The sequence below is a fragment of the Lissotriton helveticus genome, chromosome 11 (genome assembly GCF_964261635.1).
Source record: "Lissotriton helveticus chromosome 11, aLisHel1.1, whole genome shotgun sequence".
Classification (NCBI taxonomy): domain Eukaryota; kingdom Metazoa; phylum Chordata; class Amphibia; order Caudata; family Salamandridae; genus Lissotriton; species Lissotriton helveticus.
Window position 1 is genome coordinate 908962776 of NC_136072.1, and position 19665 is coordinate 908982440.

The following is a 19665-nucleotide window of genomic DNA, read 5'->3' on the forward strand; positions in this document are numbered from 1 at the left end:
TGAACCCACGTTACGTATGATGCGAAACTGTGAGGGAATGTGTGTGTGTGTGTGGCTGAGGCGTTGACCCAACTGGTCAAAGGACCGAGAATGCGAGAAAGTGCGACAAAATGGTACCTCCTTTTTCTTCTTTCCTTTTCCCAAAGCACGTCCCCTCTACCCTGTCTAATGCTCAAACTGCATGATTACAAGCTAACGTGGACTCGTGAATACCCTTTACTGTGTAATGCACTAAATAGCCTTTCTCGAACGCACTGCCGCCCTCTCCGTTGCACGTGTACTACTTAGCCTGCCGTTGCACTCTCTCTCTCTCTCTCTCTCTCTCTCTCTCTCTCTCTCTCTCTCTCTCACTCTCTCTCTATTTTTTCACTACCACTCTTCCGAGTGGTTAGCCCCGAAATTGGCAGATTGCCACCCCTAGCACACCACCTAATTGGCTTCAAATACCGTCAGTATTTGCACAAACATTTGTCTTTAATGCAATCACCCTGAGGCCGCGTCATTACCTCTCCTTTTCCGCTAGAAGTCAATGAACCCAGGTTGGGCCGTAAGGGAAAGGACAGGTAAGACGACAGAGGTTCCCTAATCTGGCCCGAAATAAGGGAACTACATGTCAACGACTCCTATAGTATAAAACAAGGACCTCAGAATACGCGACCCTCCCCTCCCCGAATCGTCGCAATACCCAAACCAGAAAAACGATCACCCCCGTTGCCTCCCCTGTCTATGTCCCTGGTTGTTTCCCATAAATCCCCTGTCCTTCCTAGTTAAGTAACCGGGCTGTAAAAGGTTACGTAGGACCCAGAATGATGTTTTACAAGGTTAACAGACTAGACCAAGGTAAAAAAAAAAAATCGTCAAAATGAACCTCGCAGTAGCTGAAAAACAGGATGCACCGATAGAAAGGAAATGTTTAGCCATGTTCGTCTCTCAGCGAAATACCTGTGTAGTACCATGTTGACGACTCACTGTACCCTTTTGTAAATGTGAAACTCTAGAGAATGGCATATCTTTGCCAGATTTATCTCCCGAAGGTGGGTTACCATCAGATGAACTGTCATGCCTGTAATAAATGATTATGAAGGAAAGTCATAGTAAATCCAGCAGGTCCGCCACCGGTCATTCATATGCCAGTTGTGAACGTTAAAAATGACGGACATTTTCATTCTTTGCCTGGAGCTGGGAGAGAAATAGACTTTTTGATTATCGTCATCCGAAAATTTTCTAAAAGACTGTCTTTTCAAACTTGTTTAAGGGTACTGCTGTTGGAGGAGAGAAGGACCGGATGTGGGAGCACGAGGCCCGACTGCAGACTAAGGGACACCTACGACATTGGCCAAGGCGAGACCACGACTGAAAAGAGCTGCAGGACGAGGCACTGTTTTCGACAGCATGAAAAGAAAGGGTCGACCTGATGCCCCTGCTCGACGTCCAGTGCCTGTCGACAAGTCCCCGCTCTCTGAATTCCGTCACACGCCCGCCTATTTGAAGTCTCTCGTTCCCCTAGTTTGTTCCTAATTTGGCCTTGCTCCATCCCCCTCTTTTTCCTCTGACCTACCCTATAGACTGTTTTGAACGCTCTTCTTCCACCGGAACTTTCTGACAATCACCTCAAAGGACACGGGGCGAAAAGGACCTTTTCCGACCAGAAACGCGAGGAAAGGGTCGTGCCCTGCAACGCAGAACTTAGACCAGAGCTGGACTCGTAGCTCCACCGCCGGTGCTCAACAGCGCCAACGAAAGACCACAAAGAACAATGAGAACTCGTAAACTTCGAACGTTTGACCTCCTCAACCACCGTTTTTTCTACGCCTCATTTCTCTCCCAGCCACCATTGTATTGATCCTGCTCCAATCCGAATCCGAAATATGTATTAACCTGCCAGTTTACGTTATGATATGTACTTGCTGCTCGCCGTTTTTGTATATCATTCCTATGACTTTCCTGCTGAACAAATTTATCAAAGTTCATCAAATAGGTACACCTCCTAAAAACTAGAAACCTCAAAGTGTATTGTTTACAACTCTTTATCTTGAGTTTCCTACCGTTCTCTCTCTCATGCTCACCACAATAGACCCGAGTAGAAAATGAACCAGCAAGATGTCTTGAATATGTTAAAGGAGGGACTGTGGAAAATTAGTGCGTTTTGGTGAACATTATCTGCGCCATCTTGCCTCTTCCCCTGATGCCACACTTTTGTCGTGCGCGCCCGCCATTTTTAGATGCCCCGATCAGAACAAACCCTTTTGCATGTCGCTGGCCCCTGACATAGCCCTTTGCCTTCGCTAAGCCTGCACGCTGACCACCCCCTGCTTGCACCTGCCTTGAGTCATAAACCCCTCTTCGGCGCTGCTCTGCCCCCGGCCCTCATCCTGTTCCCAGCGCGACACCTCCCTGCTTTCCTTTCATGATCTCCGGCCCTTAGATGCAAACCCCTTTTTTCCCCGTGTGCCCGTTTTTTCCTCCCCGTTCCCAAGCCGACACCCAGCTCTGCCGATACCACCCTTGCCCCTCCCCGTACAATAGAAAGCTTCCCCCATCAAAGAAATCCCCGGGTTGATCAAAGCCCCCACCCCATGAGACCCAATCACACTCCCCACATCCCGTGACTCGGCGGATTATCCAGCTGCGCGATGCTCATCACCTGTTGTGATTAGGGTGGGGATTTCAACTGTAAATGTGTGTGGGAACGGGCCCCAAAGGGGGATTCCGGGTATGTCTTTCCGTATATCAAAGCTTTGTCACATATATGTAAACTGCAATAAAAACCATAAAACACTGTATATAAGGGGCCAGGCCTCAAACGTAAGTTAGAGCACCTCAGAACGATACCTTCTGTCCGTTTCGTTGTGTTCTCCTCCGGAGAGAATAAAAACCCTTGTTTCCTGCCTTCCAGTCTCCAGCGCCTGCCTCTTCATTGATTTAACTGACTAGAGGGTCACAGAGGCAATACCGCCGGGCAAATATCGATTGTCCCCGACCCGATTGAAACTGTTTTTACAGAACACCCGTGGAGCTGTTGTTACACTGAATGGTAGGACTTTGAACTGGTAGTGGTGTCTTTGAATAGTAAACCTCAGATACTTTCTGTGAGCAGGGTGTATTGGTATATGAAAGTATGCGTCATTGAGGTCTAGAGTTGCTAGGAAGTCTCCCTGCCGCAGCAGTGGTAAGACTTGTTGAAGAGTGAGCATGTGAAAATGTTCTGATAGAATGTACAGGTTGAGGGGCCTGAGGTCCAATATTGGTCTGAGCGAACCGTCCTTTTTGGGAATGAGGAAGTATAGTGAGTATACTCCTGTTCCTTGATGTTTGAGTGGACTAGTTCTATGGCCCCCTTTTGCAGCATACTGATGACCTCTTGCTGCAATAATGTTATATGTTCTTTTGACATTGGACGGTGTACGGGTGGTATGTTGGGTGGTGTTGATGTGAGTTCCAGGCAATAACCATGTTGGATAATTTGCCTGACCCACTTGTCTGTAGTGATGCTTAACCAGACTGGCAGGAACTGTTGTAGTCTTCCCCCGACCGGTGTTATATGGTCTGGGGGTAGTGCCAAGAAGTCACTGTTTGGTGTTAGTGGAGGATCTATTGGCATTGCCTCCACGACCTCTGCCCTTGTTATTATTTCCTCTGTATCCACCCCTGTTTGTGTTTTTATTGTATGTGGATTGCGTATTACTTTTGTATGTGGAGGATTGCTGCGATGTGTTACCTCGCGCTCCTCCTCTATAGGTGGAGCGACGAAAGGAGCCTCTGTGTTGTTGGGACTGAAGAGCTCCCATGGACTTTGCAGTCTCTGTGTCCTTTTTCATTTTGTCCACAATTGAGTCAACTGCTGGACCAAACAAAAAATCTGGATTTATTGGCTGGTTGAGAATTGTGGCCTGTACTTCACTCTTAAATCCAGATATGCGAAGCCATGCGTGTCTCCTAAGCAGTACGCTTGTGTTAATAGATCTGGCAGCTCTATCTGCCGCGTCTAGAGCACACTTAATGGAGGCATTGGTGATGAGCTTTCCCTCCTGTATAAGTTCATCTGCCTGCTCTTTGAAAGGTTCAGGTAAGTGTTGAAGAAGTCCTTCTAAACTGTTATAGTGCGCCCTGTCATATCTAGCCAGCAAGGCCTGAGTATTGGCTATTCTCCACGAATTTGCTGCTTGAGCTGCTACTCTCTTGCCTGATGCTTCTAAAATCTTTGACTCCTTGTCAGGAGGAGGAGCCTCTCCAGTAGTTTGTGAATTAGCACGCTTTCGTGCGTTGGATACTACCAATGAGTCTAAAGGCAGTTGTCCCCTGATGTAAGTAGGGTCTACTGGTGCAGCCCTATACTTCTTCTCTATTCTAGGGTTGATGACACATGCCCTAGCAGTGTCTTTGAATATGTCATTTGCGTGCTTTAGGACGCCCTTTAACATGAGGAGTGTTTTGACCCTTCTTTCTGATGTTGCCAGCGTATCAAACAGAAAGTCTTCTTCTATAGCATCTGAATGCATGTCTACATTATGGTAGAGTGCTGCTCTATCAATTAAAGAGTTGAAAGCCACTGTGTCTTCTGTGGGTGATGGCTTAGCTGGGTATACAGTTGGGTCTGTAATGGGTAGAGCCCCCTCAGTGTCTGGCTCACCCCCACCCCCTCCCATGGCTGTGAGTTGGGGTCTACATATGGGTTTTGTGGATATCCAAAATCCACATCTGCATCATGTTCTTCATCTGGGTTGTAGTCAGAGCGTGCAGGTGAGTATGGTGCATATGGAGTAGTAGGCATAGCTGGAGAGATAGGTTGGCAAAGAATAGGAGAGGTTGCACAGTCTCTTTTCTTTTTGAGTGGAATTTTAGAAAAGTCTTCAGCAGGCACTGGTCTTTTCTTCCTTGTATAAACAGTCACTTTCCCAGTATTTGGGTCAATATATAGTTTGGACTGATCTTCTGTGGAGGGGTCTGGATGGATGATCTCCTCTTCCACATTCTTTTGCCTTGGCACCGTAGTTTTAGGTTTGACCTTCTTCGGTTTGATGCCTTTAATCGGTTCGACCGCTTTCGGTGCCTGGATCGGTTTTTGAGGCTTTATTGTCTGTCCGACAGGTTTTGTCGGTCCGACGTCTTTCACAGGTTGCACCACTTTTTTCGGACCGATTGGTTTAGTCGGTTCGGTAACCTTTAATGGTTGTCCTGACTTGTTCGGCTGTAGAGGTGTCCTCGGAGCCTGCGGCTTTGGCTCGATGCCCTTCTTCGGATCGATGGGCTTCGGCTCGACCGCTTTTGGTTGGTGTACCTTAGGTTTCGCTTTCGGTTCGCCAACCGCCTTGGGCGTAGCCCTGTTGCCTTCGTCGACAGCCTTTTTTCCTTTTTCGGCAGTAGAACTCGATTTGGACGATTCGACGGCCTTTGGCTTTGATGGTTTATACGGATCGCTGGCCTTCGGCTCGGCGCCCTTTTGGTTTATCACCTTCGGTTCGACGACGTTCGGTCCGAAGACTGTCGTGTCGATGAGTTTCGGTTTCGATTGAACCGGCCTTGGATTACGTGTCTCAGAAGGCTCTTTTTGTATGTTCTTAGCTGGGCGGTATTGCGGGGCTATAGAACCAGCATTTCGATCTTGGCTAAGGCCTGTTGGCGATGCCTCGACGTGAGTCTCTGATATTGGTGTAGTGTCTGTGTGGGGCGGTGTACTCACGGTTCGCCCCCCGTTGTCATCGGAGTCGTCTTCGACAGCTACGATGTCTTGGTCGTATTCTTCGACATCGGCGATTTGTTCTTCCTCGTCGATGTAATATTCAGAGTCGTGCTCGGAGTATTGATCTTCCTCTTGATCCGAGTCTTCGGCGTCAACTAGTTCTTCCTCATCGTCGAAGATATTCTCGGGCTCCGGTGCCGACCTCTGCATTTCTTGCCTTGCTGCCCGCCGATTCCGGATAGTCTTTTTGGACTGGAACTTGGCACAAGCTAGGCAATTATCTTCATTATGATCTGGTGATAAACATTTGTTGCACATGGAATGCTTATCTGTGTGCGGGAACTTGGAGTTGCACTGCGGGCAATATTTGAATGGACTCCGTTCCATCGACCGTCGGTCCACGTGGCGTCGAGAAGGCCTAACGGCCCGATTCGACGACCGGAGTGCAAACAAATTGTGAAGAAAGCCTTTCGGTACCGATCGAAAACAATACCGACGAATCCGAAGGCCTTTTGGCCTTTTTGAAAAGTTAATTTCGATTCCGAACTTGGAGTGCTGGAAAGTACATCCGTACCCAATGGCGGAAAAAAACAATCGGAGGATGGAGAGGATGCCCATGCGCACTGTAGTCCAAGGGAGGAGCCACCTATCTCGTGATACTTCGAAGACTCTTCCAGGACAACAATGTGCAATCACCCGGACCCAACACTAGGCGGCGATCTATGCACAGATATGAATTCAGCAGCCCACATGCCTCGAACTATAAGTTTCTAGGTTGGAAGTATTTGAGACGTTTTGTCTGCAGTGATTTTTTAGGACCTTTACTGTTTATCTCTCCACGTGAGTGATACATAATAGCTTGGATGAACACTTCTTGTGACTGGTAATCCGTGAGGAGCCTTCAACAGAGGAGAGTTGTGGGCGCAACTGTTGCCTCAGGGTGCTTACTTCGAGTGGGTGCACCAATATTATGGTAAAGCACCTTCTGCTGCATTCCTGGCATCTGGCAAATTTCAGTCAACAATAAAAATAGCAAATTAACGTGGTGATAAATGTACTTCCTGGTAAGAGAGAGAGATCGGAGGTTTGTGTAATAATCTGTAAGCGTAAAGGAAGTTTTTACGCATCGTAAGGTAGCACATAGGGTTAATATGCTTGCTGCAAAGATGTTGCAGATCACAAAGTGCATATATAACGTAATGTTACTTGGTCAGTGGGTTACTACTTTTGTCAGAGAGACCATGTTGTTGCTAGCTCTTTATGAGTTAAAATCCTAATGTAGAACAGTGAGCAAGTAACTGTTATCAAAGAGCTGCATGAAAACTGCAAAGCATAGGGCTGGCTGGACCGTTACGATTTCCCCCAGTTTTTCATTATCCTAATGTTGCAAAATAGGTTCATTTTGGTAGAAATCAATTCTTATTATTAAAGAGAATCCCACAACCATGGTGTTAGGTTTTAAATTCTATGTTTTTGCCTCTCCTGTCCATGCACTCTTAAACTATCTTGCCTACCAGTATGGATGACCTATGACTCCTATACTTTCTTGTCCTCTGCCTTATGTAACATTTAACTGATTGATTGTCACAGTATGATGTAAAGTGTACACCTTACATTGGTAGGAGTGGTGCTATAAAACTAATTAAATGCATGTGAGAGAGAGTGGTTAAGTATTTTGTTCAAACCACAGTATGGGCTCTGAAGAAATTAGGCTTAAAGACAAGAAACTGGGCGTGGGGGGGTCTCTCGGAAAAATACGTGAGTTGCTTGAGGTTTAGTAGCTCACAGCGATTTTCACTGACCAGAAGTAGCTCTCACTACACAAAAGGTTGGAGACCCCTGCCTTAAAGACATAAGTTCAATGTGTTGGGTTAAAGTAGAAGCAGATGGTGTAATCCCACAGGAAGATTCCCTCTGAGTAATATTAAATCATTTATAGCTTGGAGAATTGTTCAGAGAAGGAGCTCTTGCATCAATGGGCTGGTAGTTAATGTGTTTTTTGCAGAGGATTGTCAGGATACAAATGCAGGATTCGCATAGCATACAACGAGAGGGAAGGGCAAATCTAGTGTCAGTGCTGCTTGTCTAGGTGCCTTCTTCATCTAAGCGACCAAGATCTACAGACTGTCAACCTCAAGTCTCTGTCATCTGAATTGGACTCTAAATGAGGGCTTCAGTGTGAACAGTGAGTTTCTTGGTCACCTAAACTATGCTTCATGTGTGCAGTTCCAATTCTAATGCCAATGCAATTGTCCTCAGTGAGTCGACTGAATACATCAATTGGAATATGTAGGCACATTTGTTGTAATTCAACGATTTCTGCAATATGTTTACTGCAAAAGGCAAGGCTTAATTTGAGCCTTTGGATGCAGGTGGGGCCCACTGGCATTAATTTTTGGGTGCTGCAACTTATTTTTCACGATAAGACTTTGACCCAGAACAAAAGGGAGGAAGGCCAAGAAGTGGGTAAGAAAGAGGAAGATAGAAAAAAAGCTGCAAAGGAAGAAAGCAGGGATTAAAAGAACCTGAATGAGTGAGATAACGGGAAAGGAGTGTTGTTAGTCGATGAAAAAGGCATGAGGTGAAATCAAGAATAGACTTTATTGGTATTCAGCAACCCCAAAAAACATTTGTCAGAGCTGATGTTGGGCTTCTGAGAAAAAAAAAATAGGGCCCAGCACTGTAAAAGGTAATCATGAAGTTAAATAAATATGTTGCACATTTGTCCCCACTGATTTGTGTCATTAGTTCCTGTTTTTGCTGGTAACTGGAGTGGATGTCCCATGTAGGAAAATGGTATTACTGGATGATGTGATATTAGAATGGAATTTTCACTAAAAATACAAATTTGGTAAAGTGCCCAGGAAATCCCTTTCAGTTGTATGTCAGAACACATATTGACCTGCAACGAAATCAACATCAGAATATAAAAATGTATCCGTAAGGCGAGTAGCTGGGGAGTTCAGAATAATGAATGTTCACTTACTTCTGTATACTTACTTGATATAGTGTTAATATTGTTGCAGAATACTATTAAAAACTCGTTATTGTGGTAGAGCACCCATGTTCTGCCCATTGGCCTGATTGTTTTCATACTACTTTCTAAATGAAGATATGAGCAATGACTGCTACATTCTGGGTACCTACCAAGTTTCATTGGACCCTGTTATTCTATTGACCGGCTTTGAGAATTTGTTTCATCAGTATTTTATAGCTGTTCAAAGTAAGGGGTCCTAATACTCACCTAGGAACTTTTCCATGGCTTCCACAGCTTCCCGGTCATCCACCACTTCTGAGATGACTGGGCATTCTCGGGCACACTGCAGAGCACGCTCTGCTGGGGACTTGGCTCCTAAGCATGTTGCTACGCTGTAAAATCAGGAATGATGTAAATCAATGGAAGCATTTAACCAGAAGTAATCTCACACCCCGATGACGCCTCATGATCTGGCCAGGAAAGACACAGAGCTACACCAAGTGGTAGGACAGAGCTTTGGTTCGGCCTGAGAGCGCAAGAAAAGTTAAGGAGACCTGGATATTTCAAGAGTGCTGAACAAATATATATTTTCAGTGCATTACTATTGTTAAGAAAACTTATATGTAGAAGTTAGTTATCATACCGAGAGACAAAGTGAAAATCTTGCTAGTATTTGCTTGCCCCAGATATTCCAGTTGTCACCATGTGTCTCTATTCAACAAATTATGATTCTCCTTTTTGCTCAGATTCTGTTCACTAGGAGAGGCATAGTTGCCTCTTTTCTCTTATGTACCCACTGAGTGGGCATTACGTATATAATAAACCTCCTGGAGTGCCGGATTTAAGTCTTAGAGTATGGAAACTCTATTTCAGTGGCGACAGAATATCCATACCGCTAAGACTGTGGTCTGGCCGTCAGATTTAAATGCGGGCGAACCTTTGGATTAATCCCGGCAGAGACTACTCCATCTCTGCGGTGAAAAAAAAAAACAAAGGCCCTTACTCCATCGAGCCATCGAAGAGTGACCTCTAAATTTACCCACCTAATTTAGATGGGAGGAATTAGAGGCCAGTTTTCACTGCCCACCACCACCAGGAACTCCCTGAGAAATTGAACAAAGATGCTGTTTGTGGTTTACATAGAGCAGTTTGCTTTGAGAAAATTCAGCTGAGACATAAAGAAGCATTCCCCATGATTATACATGCACTTCATCCTTCCACTCTATAACATTTTATTAGGGGGTTCAACCCCAGAATCAAGGTAACATTTATTTAATGTGACTCTACCTTGCTTTTTGGCCCAGTTCCTTTCAACATCTCCTCGCAGCAGTAGCTAGTACCCCAGAGCAACGTCAGTCAATGAATCTGAGTTAGACACCCACCTGGTTATGTCTGGAAGAGTGATCTTTTTTCCAGCCTTTAGGCATGCATTCAGGCAATCCGCCCCCTTCGTTTCCATGGCAATAACAGGTACATCAGCCCAGCCGACTTCTTGCAAACCATCCACCACACCCACCAGTAGGCCTCCACCTCCAACAGACAGAATGATGGCCCCTGGTTTACATGGCATGGAGTGTTTCAGCTCCTTGATGACGCTGCTATGACCTTCCCTGGAAGAAGAGCAGAAAGACCAACTATATCATACCAATATCAGGAATACAAGACATTACAAAGAGAAAACAACAGGTACATAAGAGGAGTTGGGCTCACCAAGTGTCTGTCTGCAAGAAGTATTGCTCAAACCCAATAGTGGAAGAATTCTCTGGCCCTCATTAAGAGCAGATCAGAGCATGAACATTCAAAAATGCAGGCACCCAACAACCCCTTACATATCTCCTAAGTTAGGTACAGGGTAGACAATGGAATATCATACACCAAATATTCACTGTAGACAGATCCCTACCGAGCAGAGCATGGTAAATCAAAGGGCAAAACGAGCTCCACTTGAATTATACAGTTGCTGCATTTTCCTCATATTTATGAACTTACTGCACTTGCCACTTTTTCCACAATCTACAGCACAATTGCAGATGTGAGCTAAAATGTCTCTCTAGCTCAAACTGATTAAAGGTTGCTGAAAGAAACGCACTTGTGGTTTAACGCAGAGGTAGTCACACTGCAAAGGTTAACTGGTCAACTTTCAGCTTTCATTCGGGTGGTAAACGGGTAGTAATAGGTGAAATGTTACCCAGATGGTGTTACTTTGCCCAGTGAAAGGACTGGGAGGGGTTTTTGTTACAGTGGAAACACCGTTCTCAAAGCAGCAGTTATTTCATGAGTGCAGAGGCCTGATGACTTGAATCTTACAGTGCCTGTTAGGAAGACACTTACTTAATACATCTGTAGTGTGGATTTCAGTTCTGAAAGGCTCTGGCGTAATGGAAGGAGGTATTTCTAAAAGCACAAGTGTTGCTACAGAGTATACAGAAATCTGAAGACCAGTTCTAAAACAAAATATCACACTTCTGTTTCGCAATTATTGGCCCTATTATGCTCTTCCTTCCCATCTTTGACTCAACCAACAGTGAGAGCATCACACCAATCAGCACCCCACTATACATCTTCAAAGGAAATTATGTATGGGACAATTTACTCCCTTCAGCATGGCACAGCAACTCTTTTAAAGGAGTGTAAGCCATTTGAACCCACCAGTAAATACAACTTACGTTTTCCAGTCCCTGCCACATAGAGGGGGGATCCTTGGTCCATACACCACCCTCTCTATTAGGCTCAAGTGACACGCTTACCTCAACCTATTCAGTAAAACCTTCTTCCTGCATAGATGTACCACAACACCTTCCAGTGCTCTTCTCTTTCCACTCCTCAAGCACACACGTGACACTCTCTTTCCCTCTTGTCTTTGTGTACCTTCTTTTCTGACACACTACAACAAACTTACCATCCTTCCTACACGTTGTATAATCCCTTCTAAGAGTCTATGACTTTGAGCCCTTCTTTACACGTTCATACCCTCTTGGCGGCTTCAAACACAGGGATGTTGGCCAACATGGAATAGGAAAAATAATATGCCACGTTACAACGCATGTGATACATGGCATGCCATTACAAGGTGGTCGTTACAACAACTGCGTTGTTACATCACACACCATTACAATGCAAGTCATTACAACGACTTGCTGTAGGGGGGCTGGATGTTGGAATAGTATAGTATAATTTACTATTCCAACTCCAGTCTATGCAACAGTAGGGAAGGTGTTGGATTTTAAATCCAACACCTTCTGGCCCCTACAGCAAGTCGTTTTAATGACTTGCGTTGTAATGGTTTGCGATGTAACAACGCGGTCATTGTAACAACTACATTGTAATGGCATGCGGTCTATCGCATGTGATGTAAACGATGTTTCCCCATCCTTGTGTCTGCATTCCCAAATGGTAATCGTGTTTTTTGTTAAAGCAGCCCGTTGTTGTTATTGTTATTTCCGGCTTATATAGCGCCAACTCACCGGCAGGTCTCAAGGCGCTTATGACCAAGAAAGCACAACTACTAGTTTATCAGAATGGAGGCAATACCAAAGTAGGCTAGACTGAGCTCCATTCCTCTCTAAAAAGAGTTGTTTTTAGGATTTTAGGATTGTCATTGAAAGAACCAGGGAAACCTGTTTTTTTTAAAGTTTCCTTTTTGGGAAAACATTGTGGAGAACTGCCAGTGGTCACCTAGACCTTGAGGCGGCCCCCACAATTCACAAAGAAACACCTTCCCCTCTGTGACTCAGTTACCATCTCCTTTGAGGTGTTGATAAAAAATCAATGTCATAGATACATACAATACTAAAACACATTTAGGAGAGTACACCACTTGATCGCCCCTTCCGAATTTTAATCAAATATTGGTTGATAAATCCATTGAGGGAGTCTGAAATGCTTTTGCAAATCGCAAAAGGGGAATAGAACATTCCATTTTGCGGCCACAAACAATGTGACTTTGTGAATTACAGGGTTTGTGACCGCAACAGGGGCTTTGTGCATCTGGCCCCATGAGTGTCCCAGTTATCTCAATGGGGCTGGTAATGGAAGCAACAAGATCCACTGGAACACTCTGGGTCCAATGTTTTTCACCTGAGTTTTCTGCCTGCTAAAAGGGGGTGAAATTTCTGAAAGAACCTTGGGAAATATGGGAAAAACAAACGAATAAATGTGAAAGTCCTTTTATCTACATGTTATTTCCTAAATACATTAATTCAGATGTATGCTGATGCACAGGATATTAGTAACTCTGGGACAAGGGGGGATACTTGTCTGTTTTGCGGCCCACCTATAATCATGCCTTTTGTGGCATGTATTGAAATTGTGTATCTTTATTACTTAATTAATCTTCTTCATTAACCTTTATTAAGGTTTCGCTCTCCATCAAGGACATTCCCATTAGCTATCTCCTCCAGCCAAGTAACTAGGGACACATTGCTCTAATGCTACTGGCCACTTTGACCACAGAAAGAGAAGAAGAGGACCATGTTTCATTCATGCAATCAAGCTATTGGTTCTATATCTGTGGAAACTCTTATTTCAACCCAAGCCATGGAATAAGCATCTCCATATGTCTATTCAGGAACCTGCTTGGAAGATCCATGACACTGCCAGGTTGCAAAAAGGCCAGCACCAAATTGTGCATACGAAGATCCCTCTTGTCCCTGAACTACTCACAGGATGGAAACAAGATCACTATCCTCTCTTAAAAACCCCAGCTCTTCAAAAGAAATGGCCTAATTAAGGATTGCACAGAGTATCTCATTGAGGCACTAGAATGGAATCATTTGATAGAACAGTGGCAAAAGGAGTGCAGTAGATACTTTGTGTAGGTTGAAGATGAGTGATCGTGCTTAGCCACAGCTTTTTACCAAATTAAATAGCAAAATCAACAAACTGGGAAACCAGACAGATGGTTATTGCTACTACTCCAGCAGAGCCCAGCTTTACAAAATCAGATGCTGACATCCTATAGCCTTATAGTCCGCCGTAGAGGGCTATACTGGCTATTAAAGGCCCTCTCCAGCGTTAAAGGCCGGAGCCGAAGGCGAGGGCCTTTAACAAGGGAGAGGTACTTTAATAGCGGTATAGCCCAGCTACGAAGGTCTATAAGGCTATTAGAACATTCTGCCACTGGAGGGTAGAATGTTCTATCAAAAAGAACAAAGCCTTTTGGGAGCGTGAGGGGATTGGAATCCCCTCAGGCTCCTTGAAGCCTTTGTTCACATCCAGTGCTGTGAACAAAGAAACATTGGAATGTTGGAGCTCCAGGCTTATACCAGCCATTATAAGCCCAGAGCACTCCATTGTTTTCCATGGAGCTCCCAACATTCCAATGTTCTAATATTCCTTAAGTTCCACCCTTCATTCCTTATACCATTTCAAAGTTTCATCCAAGTAGGGATATAGCACATGCATCCCAAATTATTTTACCAATACCATTATCAGAGCTTTGTCCCATCATTTAAGTGGCAACTAACCATCTCTGTGCCAGAACGAGGGTGACCTGCAGAGTGACATATATTACACAATAATGTTACATTTCATGACTTTTGCATTTCATTGCCAGACCATGGGCTTTTAAATCTAGACAGAGACACTCAACAGTCAAAATACAGTGCCTCTTTTACCGGTTACCGTGCACACTCGTCTCAGCCCTCGCTCAAGGAAGCCGTCAGAGGAAGAGGAAGCAGACGCCGGACGCTTGACCAACTGCACCTACGCGCTGCATGTGCGTGTGCGCTTGGATCGTGCGCGTGTGGCCACCGATATCAAGGATCCAGCAAGGGCACCGGCTTTTGCAAATACGCCGAATTGCTCGCCAAGTGGTGTAAAGGACCTGAGGCGTGTGGTGGGCCCTAGGACCCGGCTGTGGCCATGGCTCGAGCGGTCCGAGAGGGGGAAACGAGTAATTGCCAGTGACGGGCGGAGGAGCTGAGGAAGTCCGTTCAGGCACTCGGAAACCAGCCCTATTGTTCTAAACGTGGGCCAATAGGAGTGCTGTTTTGACACCAGCTGAGCTAGAGTTGGTGTCAGAAACTGGGCCAATTAATTAGCTGATGGGAGAATAGGGGCTTGAAGAGCACAGTGTGCAGCGGAAATCCGTGGTATAGAGGCAAGTGAACAAGCAGTTTTTTACCTTCTAATCCAAAGTTAAGGTGGGGATGTAACTGCTCTTTTAATAACCGAGGACATTAATTTAACCCATAAGCAACAGCAGCAGCTTTAAGGATAGAAGCCATAAAATCGAGTGTGGTAAAAAGGTGCCACGAAACCCCAGTAGAGGATTAGGACGGGCAGTAGCACTTAAACTGGACATATTTTGGCCAATTGATACCAGAGAGTGACTTTCGAAGAAGGCATCAATGGCGCCGGCCAAAGCAAGGTCTCGCAAGACTACAAAAACTATGAAAAAGAATGAGACAAACATCCCAGGGATTGGCGAAGGGAGCGGAGTAGGCAATTTAAAGGGTGTGCTGAGTGAGCCTGCTGGAAGGAAGAAACAAGCAACAAGAAATGCACAATCTTTGTTGCTAACTCCGATATCAGTAAAACCAAGGATGGTAAAGGGTGGCTCATCAGTGTCTAACTCGATTAAAGATTTCCTGGGAAGACATTTCAAGGAGAAGGATGTGACGAAAAAGGAGGCAAGTACAGAGGCTACCCCACCCTCTGAGTCCATGGGTGAGGCTGGTTTAGCCACTTTAAACCAGTCTATATTAAATATCTCTGGAGCTGCTCTGAATCCACGGCTGTCTTCCTCGCCAAGAATGTTTCATCGGTCATTGGAATGTGAAATTGAGGGTGAAGGCGATGATGTAACAATAAGCAGCAAGGATCTAAGCATAAATGACTTGAATGGAATAATCACCCAACCTAATGACAATGCGGGTGCTGACTGCTCAATTGGTACAGGGAGGGAATCATTGCATTCCCCACTGCATGGGCTTGAGGTCACAGGAACCTCAAGTACTTCCATGCTTGAGGTTATGTGGATCCTCCAAAAAACCCTGCAAGTCCTGTTAGAGGTATCTGTATTAAATAATGATCTCTTAAAATCATAAGGGGAGCAGTCTAAAGCAATGTTGTATGAGTTGACTCAAATTAGAGGGCTAAAGCCGGCCTTTGTTAGACCGATCGGTGAAGAACAGGACGGGGTAGGTAGAAATGAAGAGGAGGAAGTGGTGTTAAGGGCTCCTAACCTAAAGAAAGAAGAACCATCTGTATATACATCCCGGCAGCCAATGATTGTGAAAAGATGGGGTGAAAGAAGATACTATATGAGTGGACACCCAAGGTTAAGGGGGGGGGGCGGTCGCCCTTAGAAAAAGACATTTAATAAGGCAATATGTAAGGAAGGCGAGAAGAGGGAAAGGAGAAAAGAGGGAACAAGAAGGTCGTGAGAGGGATACAATGCAAAGACCAAATGAGAATAAGGTAAAGCCCCTAGCTGAACGAGAAGAGCATTGGAAAAGTTCAGATAGACCAAAGATCAGCAAAAGTTGTTTGTCATCTATAATGAGAGAGAAGAAGGGGAAAGAGGGGGAAGGTATAGAAAGGAGGAAAATGATCCAAGAGAGACCTGGAAACTCTAGAGGTAGTAAGGCCCCTAAAGAGAAAGAAAAGGGGGATCTTATAACAAAGAGAAGGGAAGCTAGATTAAAAGGGGATACCCACGGTGTAAGGCAAGAAGGTACCCCCGACTTATGGGTTTTCCTAGAGCCTTACAGTATCGGTAAAGGTGGGATAAAATTTAGGAAGCTAAATCCATTAAATCGATCACAGCTTCTATTCTCCCTGGCAAAATGTGTAAATCTCAGAAGCATTGGCACAGAGGACCTTAGAGAAGTAGGGTTTGTTAAAAGTAGCATGGGGGTGAAGTGACTTAGGTTCTTTTTTATTCTGCCCTGGTGAAAGATGCAGTGTAAAATGCCAAAAATGAATTGCAAATGGAGGGGATTAGATTGGTAAGAAGAGAGGAAATACAGGGACAGCATTTCCTTATGAATCATACTGAACTAGGATACGGCAGATTAGGTTAATCAACTCAAATTGGAATAAGAAGGAGGATCTTGCAATACCTATATTTGATAACAAACCTGCAAGATACGAAAAATATATATCTGCTGGAAATAGGTTTAATGTCCTAGCATCCCCAGAATTTAGGTTGTACGAAGAGGAGGGATTTCTAAGTGAAATCGACTAGGAGTATGAGTCGTCACACAGCCTTTCAGTCCTATCATGGAATATAAATGGCTACTGGAAAATATCATCTCAGATTAATTTGAATAATTTAATTAAGAATAATGACATTGTGTGCCTACAGGAGACCTGGCTGTGTGACGATACCCTAGAAACCTTAGTTACAGAAGGATTCGCCCAATACTCTAAAGCAGCAAAGACAAATAATCCGGGAAGGCCATCAGGGGGTCAACTAACGCTGATTTCCACACAGATTGTAAGGAAGGTTGAAAAGCTGAATCTACTCTGTGATTGGGCTTTAGGCTGCAGGACCCTACTGCAGAAGTCGGATCCCCGCTATGATGAAATTTGCATTATAAATGTTTATATACAGAAGGTAAACGACCATGAATCTATACTACTATTATAAAGAGAGAACTTGCACCTTTTGGCAAGGTAAACTCGGGAACCACAGCGCCAATCTACACACCCGATACATCTATGAAAATGTCAGGGTGTGTAGATGGACATAGGCTATATAAATAAAAATAAAAAAGTAAATAAAAAAAATTACGTTTGTAAACAAAGTAGTCCCCTGAAAGTAGCGCCGGCCGGGACCTAGAGCTGGCCGCGACGTGCATGATGACGACGAAGGAGGAGGGCCGTGCAGTGACGAGCGGCTGTGCAGTGAGGAGCGGCGGCACAGGTAAGGAAAGGGAAAGTGAGACTGTGTGATGCAGGGGGAGGCAAGAAGGAGGCAGCAGTAAATGAAAATGTCGGAGCGCGAGTGAGTCGGGGCGGGAGGGGGGCGCGAGTGAGTCGGGGCGGGAGGGGGGCGCGAGTGAGTCGGGGCGGGAGGGGGGCGCGAGTGAGTTGGGGCGGGAGGGAGTCGGTGCGGGAGGGGGTCGGGGCGGGAGCGGGTGTACTGCCCCCAGCCCCTTTCTGCCCCAGGCAACGCTGGGGCGGGCTGCTAGTATAAGATAAATCAGGGAAGATTGAAAGAAGATATAGCATCGGTTAGTGTAAAGTATCAGAAGGATATATTACTGGTGATGGGACATTTTAATCATGGATTAGATCCCCGAAGGGTGGATAGTTGACATAAAGATTTATTAGAATCTTATAATATTGAATTGGCTATTTTCCCAAGAGGAGAGCTATCGCCACATGACGTGACCTTTACTCAGCTGATGGGTTCATTGGGCATGGAATATACAAATGAGAGATTGAAGCCAGACCGGCCAGCGGGACGTACTTTTCTGAGGGGCCAGCAAGTCTGCCAAATAGATTATGTGTTTTGCCAGGTTTGGTGCTTTGGGCTAATTAAAAACTTTGAGGTGGTGGAAATGACGGGTAGTGATCTTTATCCATTGAGGGCAGAACTACATTTACCACGAAGGATAAATAGAGAAAGGGCTCTGCAGGTACAGGTGGATTATCAAAAACGGTTGACAACTAGTATACCAGAGGAATATATCGAAAAGTTAAAGCTAACCCAGCAGGCTATTCCTGTAGAAGAGATCGAACTTAGAGATGGAATTACCTGGTTTGAATCCACCACAAGAAACTGGTGGACACCTTAAAGAAAACATTTAGGTCACAAATGCCAAGGTTTGGGAGCCATAGTGCTAACAAAAATAGGAAAACCTGGTTTGATGATGAATGCCGGGTAACTAAGGTCCAGATTAGACAGAAGGAAAGAAGACTAAGGGTTAGGTTTATTGTGGAATTATATCAGTCGCTCCAGTCTTTAAGGTTAAAATATAAAACACTAATTTGGAACAAAAAAAGAACATTCAAAGATAAGTGTTGGGTAAATATGTTGGAGGTAATTGAAACTAGAGATGTCAAAGGATTTTGGAAATTAGTACAAGAAAGTGTGGGCAGGGGAGTAGGTTCCCTAGACTGTATGGTCCCGGAAGATCACTGGGTGGGGTACCTGGGAGAAATCTATGGGAAATGGCCAATGCAAGAAGAGCCCAGGATCCCAGTTTGGCCACAGGTGAGGGATGACATAAAGAAATACTTCACCACAAGTTATATAAAGAAAATGATAGCAAGTTTAAATCTTACCCGTGCTGCAGGCCCAGATAACCTTCTGGCAGTGATAATAAAAATTAGACGAGTATGGTGGGCTGAGATCTTTGCAAAGATGTTCCATGTGGTCTTGGAAACTGGAATGTACCAGAAAGTTAGAAGGGTGCAATCATAATACCTATACATAAGAAGGGTGACCACAAAATACCGAAAAATTATAGGTTTATAAATCTCCTAGATGTAGGGGGAAAAGTCTTTGCTAAAGCCATACTGGGTTTACTAAAAGACTGGGCAGAAGAAAATCAGATTATAGCCCGGAACAGGGGGGGTTTAAAGCAGGGCACTCTACAATCGACCATTGTTTTGCTCTTTGGGCCATAGCGCAGAAGTCGACGGAAGTGCTGGAAAGTTTGTTTTGCTGTTTTGTAGACTTCCGCTCAGCTTTCGATCTGGAGGACCGGGAACTGTTGTGGGAGGCCCTAACTAGCTTTGGTATCCCTAAAGATCTGCTACGTCTGATTCAAATGCTCCATACCAAGAACTGGCCCCAGATAATTTTAGAAATAGATGGTAGTTTATCTGAGAGAATTGAGATTGGAAATGGGCTGCAGCAGGGATGTGTATTGGCACCCCTGCTTTTTTCCTTGTTTTTAGCAGATTTGCCAAGAATCTTGGGGAACGTCATTAAGGCAAGCCCGAAACAAGATGGTAGGCATATTGCATGTTTGCTCTATGCCGACGATCTTGTGATCATGGATCAGACAGAAGTTGGCCTGCAAAGGAAATTGAATATATTTAATGATTA

General features: G+C 44.8%; 1 protein-coding gene across 5 annotated transcripts in view; it reads right to left on the reverse strand.

Moving 5' to 3' along the window:
- Positions 1 to 19665, reverse strand: part of LOC144792237 (serine dehydratase-like) — a 156399-nt gene that overhangs the window by 19282 nt on the left and 117452 nt on the right. For all 5 annotated transcript variants that reach the window (XM_078667140.1, XM_078667141.1, XM_078667142.1 and 2 more), the window contains 2 exons: positions 10040 to 10267; positions 8925 to 9049 (listed from right to left, as the gene is read on the reverse strand). In XM_078667140.1, the coding sequence (XP_078523266.1) occupies positions 8925 to 9049; positions 10040 to 10267 (353 nt within the window). The remainder of the gene's footprint in view (positions 1 to 8924; positions 9050 to 10039; positions 10268 to 19665) is intronic.